The sequence below is a fragment of the Cydia splendana genome, chromosome 14, assembly GCF_910591565.1.
Source record: "Cydia splendana chromosome 14, ilCydSple1.2, whole genome shotgun sequence".
Taxonomy (NCBI): domain Eukaryota; kingdom Metazoa; phylum Arthropoda; class Insecta; order Lepidoptera; family Tortricidae; genus Cydia; species Cydia splendana.
Genome location: NC_085973.1, coordinates 7,313,851 through 7,331,252, shown reverse-complemented (window position 1 = coordinate 7,331,252; position 17,402 = coordinate 7,313,851). Strand labels below are relative to the sequence as shown.

Below are 17,402 nucleotides of genomic sequence, written 5' to 3'. Positions count from 1 at the left end.
ACAACTGGGGTGCGATATATATGTTTAGGGATTTGCAGCCGAGCGATAAAAACTTTTTGTCTATGTAGAGGAATGTACATTTGTATTAAAGTTAGTGTTCCTTCAGCATCGTATATATAATAGTCGCATACAAATTAATGTGATGCGATTATGTCTCTAATAATTTTTAAGCAAAAAAACCGACTTGACAAAGATGTGGCTTAAAAACTTAACTTGCTTAACAAACATAACGAAGACGACAAATCGCCAAACGTGAACTATGCGTCGTTGAAGAGTTCCGTTCTGTTCATCATCAGCAGTTCCACTTCATCAAATGTCACTTTTTTGGATGTATATGCTTAATTTGTTGATAAAACCCCAAAAATCACTATATGTATGCCTTTCAGATTTGAGGAGTTCCCTCGATTCCTCATGGATCCCATCATCAGAACTGGGTTTTGACAAAAACGGGACCAATCTGTATGCGTATACATACAATCAAAAAAATAATTTTCAAAATCGGTCCAGTAATGACGGAGATATGGAGTAACAAACATAAAAAAAAACATACAACCGAATTGATAACCTCCTTCTTTGAGATTTGGAAGTCGGTTAACAATATTGTTTTCGCCGATTTCCCGAACACCTTTAAAAATACTCTTTATTTTTTTATTGATATCGTCGTTTCTTTTTGAACATCTACTTCACTGAACACGTTTTTGTTAAACAAATAGAGGAATAAAACGCGTAGGTACCCTCAAATACTTAGACACAATTTCCAAAACGCCCCTTCAAACAGAGAAGGCTTTGTTCACAGACTTGGAAATTGTATTACCCGATTTTCTCCGAAAAGGTTCGCGGTACAAAGGCAGAAGGCACCCAATTTCATATGTGTCCCGCACATATATTCAGTATTTTAGTTGCATATTTTGCCGTAAAGTCGTCTACCCTTTTCCGCCGGTCATTGCCCCCAGATAAGCCTGTAATATAACCAGAAATCATGATAGCGGCTCGAGATAAAATATAAAAAATACGCTCAGAAGCCGACCCCAATTTTCCACTTCTCATTTCTGGAAACATCCTTGGCTAGTAGAAATTTTCCATATTCCTCCATGCGTGTTGTTAGGATGATTCCTTAATTTAAATTATAATTTATTCGATATTAAACCATTACACTAAATTAACAGCCGGTACCAATAAAAAAAAACACATTTCCACAGCCAAAAAGTTGCACGATTAGTTATATTTCTGTACACATTTCTGTAAATATTTACTCCTATCTATTCGGGCAACTTTTCAAGGTTTATGTACAGCTATATTACCTACAGAAAAATTAGATACCTAACCTCCGTTATTCAAAAGCCTGATATTATCTAGGCACCTACGATTTTACGAGTAACTCCTATCAAAGACACTGCAACCCGCAATAAAGCAAGATCAAACATCTAAGTAGTCAAAGCCGCAGATTCATTTTCACTTGGCTTTTAAGTCAGAACTACTTTGAAAGAGAAACCTTTGGTAAGCGCAAATTAGCTAGTGTGCATTTCAAGCAACATAATTTGCAGGGAAAAACTTCTTGCTGCAGGTATAATTGCTAGAAAGTGTGCTGTTTTAAAATGGTTACCTATAGTCCTATACTACACATATAAAGTCACCGTGTTAGTGTCTTGGAACATTTTGAGTACATAGGGGATAGGAGGATAAACCATATTGATTTTGTTGCCAGGAAAGGAATACCCTAAATAGAACATCCAGCTTGAATAAAAGTTACTCTTTACTTATCACCTTTAACAAAACAAATACCGACCTATCAAAACAGTGTGCCATCACTTGGTCATCGTCAGCATTTCTATTTCACCATACCTACTACAAATAGAAAGTGTGCCGATAATATAGGAAGGATTTCCTGGATTTCTCCAGGATATCCTTGTGTGATAAGCATAGAACCGACTGTAAAAAAAATACTAAATCGATCTAGCTGTCTTCGAGAAATTCGGAAATACGTGCATTATTGTATAGCCAACAGCTGTTACAACAAATTTGCATTAAGCATTCAGTAGCAATTATTCACCCGCAATCACTACCAAAATTTTTTGGCTATTTTCTTAAATTGTTTGAGATTCTCAAGATGAGCTCTTTCATTTGACATATAACATAGTTTGACATAGTTTGAAAAACTTAATTTTTTAATTTTCTCATTTACCCCCAAAAGTGGCCCCCATGTTTAAAATTCATTTGTTGACGTTGCATGTCCATCTTTGGGTTACTAATGTACATATGTATGTGTACCAACTTTCAACTTAATTGGTCCAGTAGTTTCCGAGAAAATAGGCTGTGACAGACGGACAGACAGACAGACGCACGAGTGATCCTATAAGGGTTCCGTTTTTTCCTTTTGAGGTACGGAACCCTAAAAATGTTCAGAGATTATAACTTTCGTGGCTATTCGTGTTATTTTGGTATTGTTAAGGTATGTATTTTATGAGTACATACAAATTTTTTTGCAGGTTCGGAAGGAAAATTTTAATTGTCATAATGGGAGTAACGGGCGCGGTACTCGGTTTGGCAAAGAGCTTCTCTACCTCCTACTGGCTCTACGTTGCATTGGAATTTATAGAAGCTGGATTTGGTGACGTAATATCGCCAATATATACTCTAGGTGGGAAAAGGTCTTTGTTGCAAATTTGCATTTCTTGTATTGCCTATATATGTAATTTATTATTTGATAACCAACTTTTAAAAGTAACAGGCCAAAACCCGAAAGTTAAAAAAACAGACAAATAACACTTTCTGAGAATACGATCTATAATTACGATATTTTGTTACAGCTGTAGAAATGGTGGCGACCAAGTATCGCGTCACGTACGCAACAATATGCAATGTAGGCTTTAGTGGGGGTGTACTGGTCGTTTTGATGGCTTGGCTTGTTCCCTATTGGCGAAACTTTCAGAGAGTGCTGTACGCGCCTGGATTACTGTTCATATTCTTCATCCATTTAATAGACGAGAGTCCTAGGTGGCTCCTTTCTAAAGGAAAGAAGAAAGAAGCTGTGCATATAATTCGCAAGGCTGCTAATCAAAATAAATTAAACATTGAAGATAACCTAATAGACATGATTTCCTGTGAAAAGGATGAAGGGTTGAGCTTTTCACAGTATTGGGAAACACGTTGAAATCAAAGTCTCTATTGAAACGATCTATCGTTTGTAGTGTTTGTTTGATCGCATGTACATTCACGAGTCACGGATTGATGATTAACTCAGTGTCATTGTCAGGAAGCAAATACACAAATGTTGCATTGTCGTTTGGCATGAAACTCCCGAGCAGTATTTTGTCAGGGTATATCCTTGCTAAGTTTAATCGGAGAAATCCTTTAATATTGTTCTTCATAGCTTGCGCTGCCCTTTGTATTGGACAAACACTTATCCCAAAAAGTAAGTAAAAAAATAGAATACAGTCATCTTATTTCGTACATTAGACTTACTTTTCATTTGGTTCTTTTAGAGTAACATTAAAAATTAACCGATTTTAAATTGTCGTGAGAATCGAATTAAATTTTTTCGCGTGAGTGACTAAAACCGTAAAATTAACTTAATATCATGGACCTAGAATACTACGGACGTAGTTTTGCTAAGACAAAAACTGTGATTCCATCATCCACCAATTTCCTAGTATTTACGCGTGACACACACACATTGACAGTTATCTCAATGCCCTCATCCACCAATTTGCCGTCAGACGGATCGAAACATCAGTGAAGTAAATTTGTCCAAGAAAAATGTAAAATATGCCGGCATGCGTAGTTAAATCCTGCAAGAATTGTACCGATCGAAAGAAAAAAAGTGACGGAATAACTTTTCATAGCTAATTTTATGAATTATCACGGTATAGTACATAAAATCTCCATATTTCATTATTTATAAATGCGAAACAGGAGTGTGACCAGTAAGTTGAATAGGGTAATTTCCCGAAAGTAGGGTAATTGATGTCCTTCTTATTAAATCATTATATGTATAAGAGATCATTAATTAGGATATTTAGGTAAATAGCTAAATTACTGATTTTGCATTTCAAACTAGGTCGGTATGGTAATTTCCCGATAATAAGGAGATTAAAGACGTTTACATGAATAATGTTTGATAGTTAACGTTTATTTGTTATGTAAGGTAAACATACACATGGTGCTCGACGCGGTCCCAGTCCAGTACATGTCATCTTGAAACTTAAACTCTAAATCATAATTAGATTCCAAAAAATGTTGCCACTGCAATAATTTGTTTGTAAAATAGTAAATTCCTTTTTATAAATAAATACGCTAAGATAATTTATTTATTGGTAATTTTACGACTACGATTTAAAAAAGTACTTTTATTTACTTATTTTTACATAAATACAAGACGCGCTAGTAAAAAGTGGCAACATTGTCTTACTTTTTTTGGAATCTAATTATGATTTAGAGTTATAAGTCATTGTCAATAGAGGTGACAGCAAGGTGTCATCTATTGGGCATTAACATGTCGAGCACTAGTACATTTACCTTATATATATTTATTTATTGTTTAAAACCAGATATGATACAAGTTAAATATCATTAGGTATTGAAAATAATATTTGCACAAAGTAATTGTGCAACAATGCGCATTTTCAAGACCTATCAGTTAGATACACACTTTTTTTTATTGTCTAACGTAAAACTGTCCTATTTTAATATTTGAAAACAAGGACGATATTGAAAATAATTGTTTCACCATTAGGGGAGAATTTGTGTTACATGGTATCACTCGTCTACAAGCACACTTTCAAACCGTCCGCCATTGCAGTGTCACAGTTTGTCTTAAGTGACATTCCCTCTGTCAAATATATAACTCTATGCTTAATATTAAGAATTAATTTTAGAATACATTATTTCTCAGATCTTCTATGGCTTCTGGTTTTGACGTATATGGCGGGCAAAATGACAGCGACCATGTGCAGATTTATACTTTCAAGCTGTTTCCTACTCAAACAAGGAGTTCCATGCATGCACTGTGTTTTGCTATAGGCAAAATTGGCTCTATAACGGCTACGCAAACTCCTTTGATGGTAAATATAGTCTTAAAATACAGCATTAAAAAAATGTGAATACCTTCAGAATTATATTGTGGGTTACGCAGAGTTCGTCCTTATTTCTAGGGTTGAAAGTGTTGAAACAACTACAACTTATAACTAATTCTTACATTTTATTTTAATTTCCACGTCAAACGCAAATAGTAACGGTTTTACATGATGTTAAATATCGTAATATTATATTTTTTATATTTTTATTTTTTATTTATTTAAATATGAAACAAACGGTCATACAACAAATATTGTTATAGTTTCTTCTCTTAATCTAGACCTATAGTTTCCATTTTTGATGTAAGACACATTCGTCAGATTCCTTTTTCGTCAGGATAAATTATAAGTAGCCTTTTTTATCGGACGAAAACGGAATTCCTCTTTGGACAGAAAAAACTTAACTTCGGTGTGAAAGATTTGGAATTATGATTTATGCGTGTATGGACTCTAAGGAAATATGGCGATGTATAAAAATGTCTACCTGTAAAACATAAATTTGTCTGAGTCTCTAAAGCCAATACTTCAGAACGTTTAAGTATTGTCAAGTCGAAATATAAAAATGACTATTATCAAAGTATAAAAATGTTTACTATCATAGTATATAAATGTCTTATACAAAAATGTCTATAATAAAAAAATAAAAATTTTAAAAAGACGACGTATAAAAATGTCTATTTTCTTTACTTACCAGGATCATAATAATATACAGCCTTGGCCTAAAGTATTGAGCACCCATGCGTTTTTCATATAAAGTGTTCAAATAGTTCGTCACATCCTACAACTTATATGGTGTGACGGACTATTCGGACACTTTGACTGCTACCAACTATATGATGCTGACTGTACTCGTAACTGGTCGTCAGCTATATTTATTTTCATTCGAGTAGTAATTTTTATACTTCTATATTTTTATATTCCATCTAACATTCACGTGGACATTTTTATACTTTGTCAAAATTATACAGGGACGAAATTATTAAAGTGGACATTTGTATACATCGCCATATTCCCTTATAGTCATAAATCACTCATAGGTATTACTTAATATTATAAGAACTCAATTTGTCCCGGCTACGAATAAAAAAACCGCCTACCTAAATATTAGATTCCGCTTTAGTCCGAAAAAAAAACAGAATATAATTTATCCTGACGAAAACGGAATTTGACCAAAAGTCCGTTTTCGTCCGACAAAAAATAGGCTATAATTTATTCTGACGAAAAAGGAATCTGACGAATGTGTCTTATAATGTATCCCATTTTTTATTAAACATTATATGTATTTATATAGAAGCACGAAAAAGTACCTACCTACATAAAGTACCTACCTATAATAAAGGACATAATATTTTATGAATGTATTTTTTGTTGTACCTATGAGCAATATTAGCGGCATTTGCAAACATAGTGTACATCTAAAAACTACTTCGAGACTGATTCGAAGTGTAAGCATCGTCATTGCTTTTAAAGCATTAGATAATGATACTCGTAGTGATTCTCGTTATACCGATTGTCCTAGTGAACATAATTATGAATTGTTGTCATAATTATATCAGGTAAATATATAATGTTTCCGCTTTCCAGATGGCGTATTGGTCTGGCCTGCCAACAACGATGTTTGGTGTTGTAGCGCTGGTGGCCGCGCTCGCCACATTGCTCATGCCCGACACGGGGAACCAGAATCTTCCAGACACGGTCTGTGAGGCCGAGGCTTTAGACAACTCCGATAGAATTGTAGAAGATTTTTCTATATTAAAAAGTTTTTTATACAAACTTTATAAAGTCCTACAATATGTATTTATTTTTTGTGCACTTTCTTAATTTTTACTTTCATAAGAACCTTCTCCTGACAATAACAAACACAGGTGGCTAAAAAATATGTGCATTCCCGTTGCCAGGGAGGATTTGGGATTATACTGAGCAACTTTTACTATAAGACCAACACCGAAAACGCGAAAAAAAAATTTGGCTGTTTCATACATTTTGGCTGGTCCATTTTCTATTATGGAAGGGTAAATTTTTAACGTACGGGTAAACGTAGGTTTCTATCCCGCGGAGTTAAAAAGTGACAGTTATTTTATCACGTGGATAAAGCGATCCATAATACGCCTGCTGGTTAAAAAAATGTCTTAAAGCCACGAGCCATTGTTATGCAACTTATAGCGACAGACATAAATGAATTACAAATCGGAACTCAATACGATACCCGAGCTCCAGCCGTCTATAAATTAATATTTAGTCGCATGCAGCCGCCGGCCAGCTATACTACCAATAATTAAAATTTCAAACCGAACTGAATAAACCAGCGCTGCCGAACACACTTCGTAAGCCGATTAAGTCAGCAGTCTGCCTCGGACAAGCCTCTTAGGAACTCCAATTACGTTCATAAATCGTTGCATATTTCAGAAAATATCTTGGTAACTTAAATATTAAAGAGTCAATAAAGATTTCATGCTGGGTTTTAATTCATTAATCAATTTAAAATTTTATAGGTAATTAATGACCATGCAGGTACGCTTTACATCGCAACATTCGTGCTGACAATTCCCCCTTAATTTGTTTAACCGCTAACTGCGTTCGTTGAATTGAAACAAATGACACGATGATAATTAATCCGAAGCAATTTGGGGCTTTTAACACGACAATAATTCTGCGGAAACGCGACAATCTAGACGATGAAATTAATTTCACAATCGGTTACAATAACAAACGTGGTGATGGCGCCATGAATCATATGGCACAAAGGCCCGCGCGGCAGCCAAGGTGTTAAATTTCAGGGCACAATAGTCCAGAACCGCGTTCGGGACGCTAGCTACACCTCAAATATGTGCTTTGAGATTTATGTGCCAAGTTAGATTGCAATTAGTTTTCTTCGGCGAAAGCGGTCGTTAAGGGAATGTACTGACATGTTATATGTTGGATTTACCGGAGTTTGGGAAACCGAAATTGTTATGAAAGTATGCCGAATGTGAACAGTTGGGTTGCTTTAATCGACCTTAGTTAGATGACAACCATCCATGCATCACCAGATAGGGGCACGTAATAACACTAATAACTTTTTCATCACACTCGCTGAGTAAATGTGGAATTGCACGCAGGTTTAGCGGGAGTTATAGAAAAAGCGTTCTCCCTAGGGAGTTATGAAGTTTCTAGTGGCTTAATTAACAGTTTTTTGTCTTTATACTTAATTTTTGTATCCCAAGTGTGATGAAAAACATTGTGTGTAACTCGGGGCGTAATAATATTGCAAACTCGAGTCTATAAATCGCTCCGGCAAGCCGTCGCGATTTAACTTACTCTCGTTTGCAATATTCAACTTACGCCCCATGTTGCACAATGTACTAATAATGAATTTCACGGGCTCATCAGTCTGAAACACCTTCTTTTTCATTTGTACCTACCAGAAAGATGGAGCTCAAGTAAATGTTTAGATTGCCCATACTTTCCTCAACTTGCATCAAAATTAGAAACAAGAAAATCTAAAATCGAATCGTATCTAGTTAAGTACAACCTAAATATTTTCAAGATTTTTTAAATACTTACTCAAGATATTTTCCAACCAAAGTAAACGCCACCAAACTTGAAAACAAAACGTACTTATAAAAAATTCAAACTCGAACAAATTTTCATCAACAAGGTGCATAATCTCAAAACCCTCCGTAATCTCTTAAGAGACATCTGCGTCTTGGCCGAGACTCATAAAAGTATACAGCAGTTGACGTTTAGTGTCGCCGGGCCCGTTTACGCGAGTTGCCAACTAAGTGCCAAGTGCGAGCACGTGCTTCCAGTGCCGGAATGGGTGAGATGTTTTAGCCGGTGGCTGCGCCACCTGTGCCTTCGACGATGGGGAGGTTATTGGGTTATATCGTCAGTCTATGAGACTGCAACGGACGCAGTGAACTGTAGAGTAGGAAATTCCTTAGATAAATGGGGAGTAAAGGCGTGTTGCACTAAACTGTCTGCTGACTTAAGCATATAGTTACGTTTAAGTACTTACGTGGGGTCCTTAACAGTTGTTAATAGGTTGCAACAAGTGCAACAACCACAAAATAAAAATAACAGGACGTAATCGTTTATCGTCAGTTGTGCGTGGTGCAAACCTGCTCTAAAAATATCAACATAATAAGTAATTATTTGTAACTATCCTTGTCTGTGACTGGTTTTGAATTATATGTCAAAATATACTAAGAATTATTTTAGAGTCAGTGAAGTTCCCAGAAAAATTGAATTTAAAATGTACAAAGCGAAACGCAAACAAATTTCGAAACTTTCGAAACCGTGTTCAAAACTGCAAGTTCAAAAACCTTATTCAATATTCCAAAAGAACTTCCCGCAACTTGGAACTTTTAACGAGCGTCCGAGCAACAGTAAAAAAAAACTTACCTAACTCAAAATATACAGCGAGTTGAAACGGGCACCGTATAAAACCGTTATTACTTGGCAAACAAACTTACTCGGCGACCCTTTAGTTTTCTTCAAGTTCAATCAAAGAGAGCAAACAGTGTTTGTGGTCCTGGGATGCGAGGGGTGCATGACTCACGCGGGGTTAAAAATCAATAAGTCGGCCGGCTCGACCGGGCTGCGAATTATCCAATTGACACTTAGCTTCCTACTGCTAAACTATTCATTTATTCGTTGTGAATTCTTTTGCTAATTTGCAAAAAGGGATAATTTAGAATTCTGTAGGTAGTATAAATACCTAATTTCACAGATAACTAGGTACATATTTTGTTTCGAACGCTGTTTACATGAAAAACGGTTTGCGTGCTGAAGCAGATCACATTTCACTGACAATCTTTAATAAAAAACCTTTAGGTATTCATAATTTTTTGTAGTATTATAATGTACAGCTCTCCTTAACATAAATAGTGTGCTTTCTTACTCGACTATGTCACATAAATACATAATCTAAATGGCTTGGATCATAATTTTGTATTTGTTTGATACAAAATGATGTATTTATTTTTTCCGTACCTATCTAATTAAGTATCTTAACTCTGCCCAATGGCATTATCCAAACTCCAAACTATTTACTAATAATCCAATTTTTATTTTGAAATATACAATCAAAGCCTATTTTAAAATGTCATGGTTAAGTAAGAGACCTGGAAAACATAATATGAACTTACTCCCCCATATTTTATTCGTTTTGGAAAAGGCACCCGGTGCATGCTTGATGGTGCATTATAATAATGAGAGCCGGAAACTGGGCTGGGGTGAGACCGGCTGGTCGTGATCGTGGGGTTCCAACTTAGCCTTATTCGTTACGTCTGTAATGTTGCGTGCATATGTATTGCTTATCAAGAAATCATATTTTTAGGGTTCCGTACCTCAAAAGGAAAAAACGGAACCCTTATATAGGATCACTCGTGTGTCTGTCTGTCTGTCCGACCCCCCCCCCCCCCCCCACCCCTTTATCTCTGAAACTACTGTACTTAACCTATAGATGACAGGAAAACCTATTAGAAACGTGCAGTCAAGCGTGAGTCGGACTTATGTACGGAACCCTTGGAACGCGAGTCCGACTCGCACTTGACCAGTTGTTTATTCCTACGACGTATTCGGAGAGCCATAATAGCGTGTCACATATTTTGCGGCCTTCGAAGAGTAACATATTATTGCAGGTCACTGTACTAGGCTCCTTTTTTTCCAAAATCACAACGTTTTGTCAATGTGAACCCCGTATGAAAAAAACGCGTGGCCCGTATACCTATGGAGGTGAGTTTCAGTACCTACTCGAAAAATCTTTTTTAATTTTATGTACTTACAAGAAATCTTATATTCTGTATGGCAAAACGATTGCGTCTAGAAAGTGTTGAAAAACAGGAATAAAGTACCAAACAACAAAAAAAATACAAAATAATAATTATGTAAGAAACTAATAATGTTACTAAATCTTGAGCTAATAAGACGTTGCGACGAATCGACCAACTTTTCTCTAATCCCTATTAAAGTTAATTTATCGGGTTGTCCCCAGCACTTATGCTCCCTGCACGCCCATCGGGGGACATAATCGCTTCCGATTAAAAAAGGACACTGGCCCCGGTTTAATTTGCACCCAACTGTACTGAAAGGCAATCGATTACGAGACAATGGGTGCATCCACTCTGCAGTCATTTCAGATTTCACGTTTCGAGCATTGAATTGTGCGTCAAATTTATGCGATCGAAATGTCACCCTTTGTGAAATTTAATCGGAGCATAAAACGCAGACAGGCGTTAGAGGCGATGTACACAGACGCAGACACAGATGTGTACAGGTTTGCTAAACGTAAAAAAATGTGAGCAAATAAGAACTACTTAAGTGCAGATGAAGACTTTATTCTTTATTCAAAAAAGTATAAGTTTACAGCTAGGGGGCTGTCCATAAATTACGTCATCGTTTTTGGACGACGGACGACATTCTACCGTCATCCGATGTCCAGACCCCCCCCCCCCCCCTAATTTGAAATGACGTAATTTATGAATAGCCCCTAGGTATCTATTCCAAGACTGTTAAATACGAGTACATAGTCAGTATCATAGATAAACATCAGGCTTAAGCACTAAAAGTAGTTTAATTCGCCTTGGGTATACTTAATAAGAATTTGAAGTTAGTAGGTAGATACTTTAGTAGCTAATTCCAGTCCTCTGGTGAGTAAAAATATCACTCTCGAATTAAACTTGTTAATAATACGGTTATTTACAGTTCAGTTTTGTTTTATTTAATGGTACATTTAAAATAACCCAATGAATATGCATTAATTGCAAATTCATAAACTCGTTCATGTTAAATACTCATTTGCCAGCAAACTTAAACCATTAAATTCAGCGCTTTTCCGATTAACTGGCAATTGAAAATTAGTTTGTAAAATGAGAAATGCTTTTCCTGGGTAGGAATAATTATTAGTGAATTCGCTGATTTGTTTAATAAAATAATGATAAATAAGGGTCGTGAAATTGTCATTAAAGCGTTTCCTTTTTATATATAATATATTTGTATATCAAAAAGGTTTTATCCAAAGAAAGGCTTGTCTAAATGTCTGTTTTTTCAGTAGCGTGTAGAATAATAACCAATTTGCCTTAAAATAGGCAACCCGGTGGGTATCCAGTTATAATGATGGCCGGACACTAACGTGAATAATGTAGGTTCAAAGCGGATGCTGTATTCATGCTTTAATTATGCTGTTTCGGAACATATTAGTACTCGAATAAACTCCCTGAAAGCTGTAATGCAAAATAATAAACATAGGTAATGAAGTCTACCTAGGGTATTACTTCGTGTATGAATAAAAATATTAATTTGCTAGTATAAACTTAAGTAGGTATATTTAAAAAGGGACGTTTCAAGTCACACATAAAGAAGAAAATTGCCTGTTTAGCATATATTATGGTGACTTTTCACTCGCACAAAAGACATAACAACCCCATTATTACCACTAAAGGGTGTCCGTAAAAACCTTAGTCGTTCGCACATGTCATTTACGGTCAGGACGCAGTTAACTTGGGCCCAAGCATCCTAATTTGAGGGTTAATTGTCGGCCCCACGGGCTGCTAAGTGTAGTGTAATGAATATTATGCTTTTAGAACATCCCTTTAACTTTTCGGACCGCAGCGCGGTCTCCAAAATGGCAGCTATGAATTTAGTGATCAATAATGTTGGCAAAACCGGAGCGTAGGCGGTTTGTGGTCGTGCCTCTAATTTATGCTTGTAAATGAAGTTTTTGTTCAGCCTTTGGAATATTTAATTACACGGTACCCTAGTAGTAAAGCTACAATTATCTTATTTTATACTCTTGATTTATTTAAAGTAAACCAAGACCATTCATCGTGTAACCGTGGCTAGGATAATTAAGTATCTCGAGCCAGGAATCCATCAAACCAGCTATAAGTTAGAGATGCTTGAGCAATTTATTACCTTAGGTTACGCTTAACGTCGACTTCGTGAAATAAGATTAGCATCTACATAGTACTAGCGACGTTAGAGAGGCATATCTGTATGTGAAATTGCGTACCAGTACATAATTAACTATGTATTCTAAAATAATAAACATTAACGATAAACGTTATGTAAAAAACAATGTGAGAGCTCCGGTGATTAACCATTGAGCAAGAGGTTAAGTTTTGATTTGTTCGAGGATTATTTCCTCGAAGCTCAACCGATAAACTAACAGAACAATTCAAAACTTTCACCATATTCCAAATACTTAAAGGCGGTATCGTAAACAATTGTCGCCGCTCACTCCATTTACCCAAGTTCTCGAGGGTGAGAAGAGTTCGGAAGGGTTTCAAGTGTACAAAGCAACACTCGCAATTGACTGAGAAGTGTTGCGGCTCAAGGATTCTCCTGTCACAAGTCTGTGACGGCTGCACTCTGTTCGACTGAACAGCCGTGTTTTTACGCAAATATTGCGGCAAAACAATGCAATTTTAAAGCAAAACGTGAAACGCAACTTTACACGACGCCAAAGCATTTCATTATGTGGCCGTTCGACGTTCTGGGTTATTTCAATTGTTGTCCGGAGTTATTTAAAAACTTTTATAGCTACCGAAAACAAAATCTGTAAACCAAGACTCCGTAATAGGGATTTAAACTTTTTAAAATGCCTTCGGCTTGTTGTTATAGCACGTAAATATGAATATAACTTTGAAGAATTCTCTTCACATTTAAAGATGACTCAACAAAATAAAAGCACTGGCTTTTAGCGGAAATAGCATGATTGTGCCACAAATGTGATTTCAAGAAATGTATTGGAAGATGTAACGCGTATATAACATTATTCCCATCCTATTCAGCTTAATGGAAGCAAAATAGAAGCCGTTCCGATCTGAATCGTATTCAAAAACACCCTTTTCATCGTTTTACAAATAAACGACCAAATCTAATTTCAGCCCGATACAATATTCTTCGCGGATCCTGGGATCGAATTCAGAAACGAAGATTCAGCAACAATTCATCATAAATATCAGTGTGTCACACTTTCACATATGGTTGTGTTGTAGAGCGAGTGAGAGTTCGTAGATTTTAGATTTAAACTAGATTTTCGTACCTACGTCAAACTTTCGGGAATGAGATCGTAATACAATCCAGTATGCAAAAAGCGAAACGGTACGACGAAAAGAACTCGTAGAAAAGTTTGCGAAACTAAAAACTGAACAAGACCGGAGAGCGATGCGGTTCATTAGTCTAGATCAGAGAATAAAGTTCCAAGCCCGCGATTTACAACTTTTAAACTATTTAAGAGAGGATTTTATACTCGTAACTAGCAGTTGATTTTAACCGCAGAAAAGAAATTTGTAAGAAACATACCAACAGGTACAATGGTCCGTCTGGTTTCCTTAATCCTAGTTAGCAGTTACCCGAGGGCCCGGAACGCACGCTCCGAACGTGCACGATAGAAGCGTGCCTTTCGTTGCCGAGGCGGTAGAGCCTGTGCGGAAAGAGAAGAGTCGTAAAATGTATTGGATCCCATACATTTCACGACTCTTCTCTTTCAGCACAGACTCTAGCTAGATTGTTGAATGTAATTTCTAGAGCTACTCTCAAAATCCAACGACAGAAATGACAATCAATGTAGTTTATTCAGTGCTGTTTTGAGGTCACATGCCACACGACCATTTAACAACAGTGAGCTTTATTTTTGGCCCTATCGTCACATTTCATCAAGTAGGACTAAGATCAATCCGTGGTCAGTTTGCAAATTTTTGCACCAATATCTCAAAACTAACCTGACTTAAGCTGTCCCCAAGACTATCATCAGCGTCGACCGGCCGGAACACTTGGCTCTCTTTCAGTGATAGATCCCTCCTTTTGCGGTCTTGCGCCTCCCGCATCGCTTGGCTTTGGAGTCTCTCGAAGAATTCCCTGGGCTTCAGCGGGGGAGGCTCGTCATCGGGCGGCGGGGGTGGGGGAGGGGGCAGCCGGGTGCGGGGCGAGCTCCGGATGAGGGAGCGCTCGTCGTCTTCCGTGGAGCGCTCATCGTGCTCGGAGTCTGAGCTTCTACTGTCCCGCCGCCTCACGCCTTGCAGGTGAGGTTCGAGGAACGTCGCATTTCTGGAACAATAAAAAAAAAACTCTTGAATGACATCTTGCGAAGACTTAAAACCTGATACGGCGGTACCGATTTATGTTTAAACCAATTATGCAGAAAAAATTTAAGAACTGGTTAACTTTTTTGTAACCAGATTTGTGCCACACCCTACTTATATACCGTTGGGTATCGTAGCGTTATGACTCAGACTAACATAATTATGACCTTGAGTTGGAGCCATGCCAAACAACATTTTAATTAAATGGCAAACTGTACGTGTGTCTAATAACCCGAGAGACGGCAAAGTTTACCACCTGTCGCGCTCAAATTTGGGAAACTTCAGTATTCCACTACACCTCATCTTACTGCGGTCAGGCACATATAGAGGATACTCTATTTCGCAAGTAAATGTAACCAATTTAATTTAAGTTAGCCTGTAGTCGTCGACATTGCGCCTACTTTATTGGACTGACAATACTTATTATGATCGCATACAGCTTTTTACAATGGTACCTATCTACACTGAGGCCCTCAAACTTATCTACATGAATAACTCGCGACCCGCCCCGGCTTCGCACGGGTTCACAAATTATACACCAAAACTTTCCTCAAGAATCCCTCTATTGATAGGTGAAAACCGCCTGAAAATCCGTTCAGTAGTTTTTGAGTTTATCGCGAACAAACACACAAACAGACAGACGCGGCGGGGGAGTTTGTTTTATAAGGTGTAGTGATAACAATAGTTTGGTTACTAATGCTGTCTATGAATTAACAATAAATGTCTTTAGATTAATGTAAAGCATACATAGTCCTTATAAGTGTACCATATACAAGCCGGCATCATAAAAAATAAATATCCAACCACAGCTACACGGAAGGTTTGCGTAGACACATGGGGCTCTGACCAGACCAAAGGGACATTAACTAAGATTTATTCCCGGGCCACAGCCGACGCCGTATTAATTAAAAACCTCTGCACGGCTGATGGCAACACCGACTGCGTTTAGTCGGTGAAAAATCACTTTAGAAATCTCCTACTTAACACAATCTAACATTAATAAACTGAACCGTACGCAGTGGCAATAAAGTTAAAATTGTATTAAAGGATAAATAGTAATAGGAAGCTACGCGATGTGTCTGTGTATGTCGGTAATTTGCGGAATGTTGCCAGTTCACTGCGTTATTTTTTTCAGGTGCGTTTTGGGTTTAGGCCTATCTCTATATGGTACTTTTTGTATTCGAATATTCGAATGGAAACAAATACGCATACATAAACGTTTCGGTCTTGTTAGTAAATGAAAACTGTAGGCTGTCGTATTCTGTCAGTAGATTTACGATCGTTTGATGGATTTCGTTTACAAATTCGTACTAGTGGCCACAACAGCATTGCCTTTTAATATGACTTTACTACATTTGACTTTAAACCTTTTACAACCGTGTTAAAGTCGATTGTAGAGGGTTGTGATTGACGAAGCTCTGGTTCGAATGCGGAGAATAACGGTGCCGATGAAAAATCGCTGTAATAACGTTGTCGCAATGACGCGGAGTTGACACTCAATTTGTCAGCGGCACCGCGGCCGGCGCACGATAACTACTAACGTTTTGACTATAACAGATTGGTATGGTGTTAAACAAACTATTTCATGTTAAAGTTAGCTGAATTTTAGTATTTATAGGGAAAAAATATGCCCCTAACGAACTAGATCTCTGGAAGTGATAGTTTTTTAGTCATAACAGCGCATGTCCTATATTTTGGCGGTCTCTATTTTATTCAATTGTTTTTCTTTTATTGAAGCGTTTAAAAAAAATACTTACGAGTAGTATGTACAAACACTTGCTCTTCCATGATCCATCTATGTTTGTAATATTCAAATATGTACAAGATTTAATAAAATACAAGCAACATACTGCAATATCACGGAAAAACTAAAAGAAAACTTCCAAATCATCGTATATCAATGGCTCTATGTCAAACATATCCCTCAGTAAGCCGGGTTGAATGTGGTTTTGTTTTTCCTCAAGGGATATAAAGTAAGATTCTCAAATCTGACAACAGCCAAGCGAACAGAAACAGAAATAGTGTTTTATAGGAGGCACGACTCGTAGGTATAAGTATAATTTGATATCTGCCTACGGAACGGATCCCATAAATCTAATCGTATCACGTGTCCCAAAAGCGGCGACAAATCATCGCGTCACATTCGGTCATATGACGCCGTGGTCATTACAGGAGCGTCATTATAACCGCTCAGCGAGAACGGGCGAGAGGAAAGCACAGAGTGCCCAGCGTTAGAGGCCTTTTGGATATAGAATTGTATCAA

General features: G+C 37.1%; 1 protein-coding gene across 6 annotated transcripts in view; it reads right to left on the bottom strand.

Annotated features, from left to right (window-relative positions):
* LOC134797134 (protein sprint) overlaps window positions 1-17,402 on the bottom strand; it is a 197,258-nt gene that overhangs the window by 19,125 nt on the left and 160,731 nt on the right. For all 6 annotated transcript variants that reach the window (XM_063769375.1, XM_063769376.1, XM_063769377.1 and 3 more), the window contains one exon: window positions 14,780-15,104. In XM_063769375.1, coding sequence (XP_063625445.1) covers window positions 14,780-15,104 — 325 coding nt within the window. The remainder of the gene's footprint in view (window positions 1-14,779; window positions 15,105-17,402) is intronic.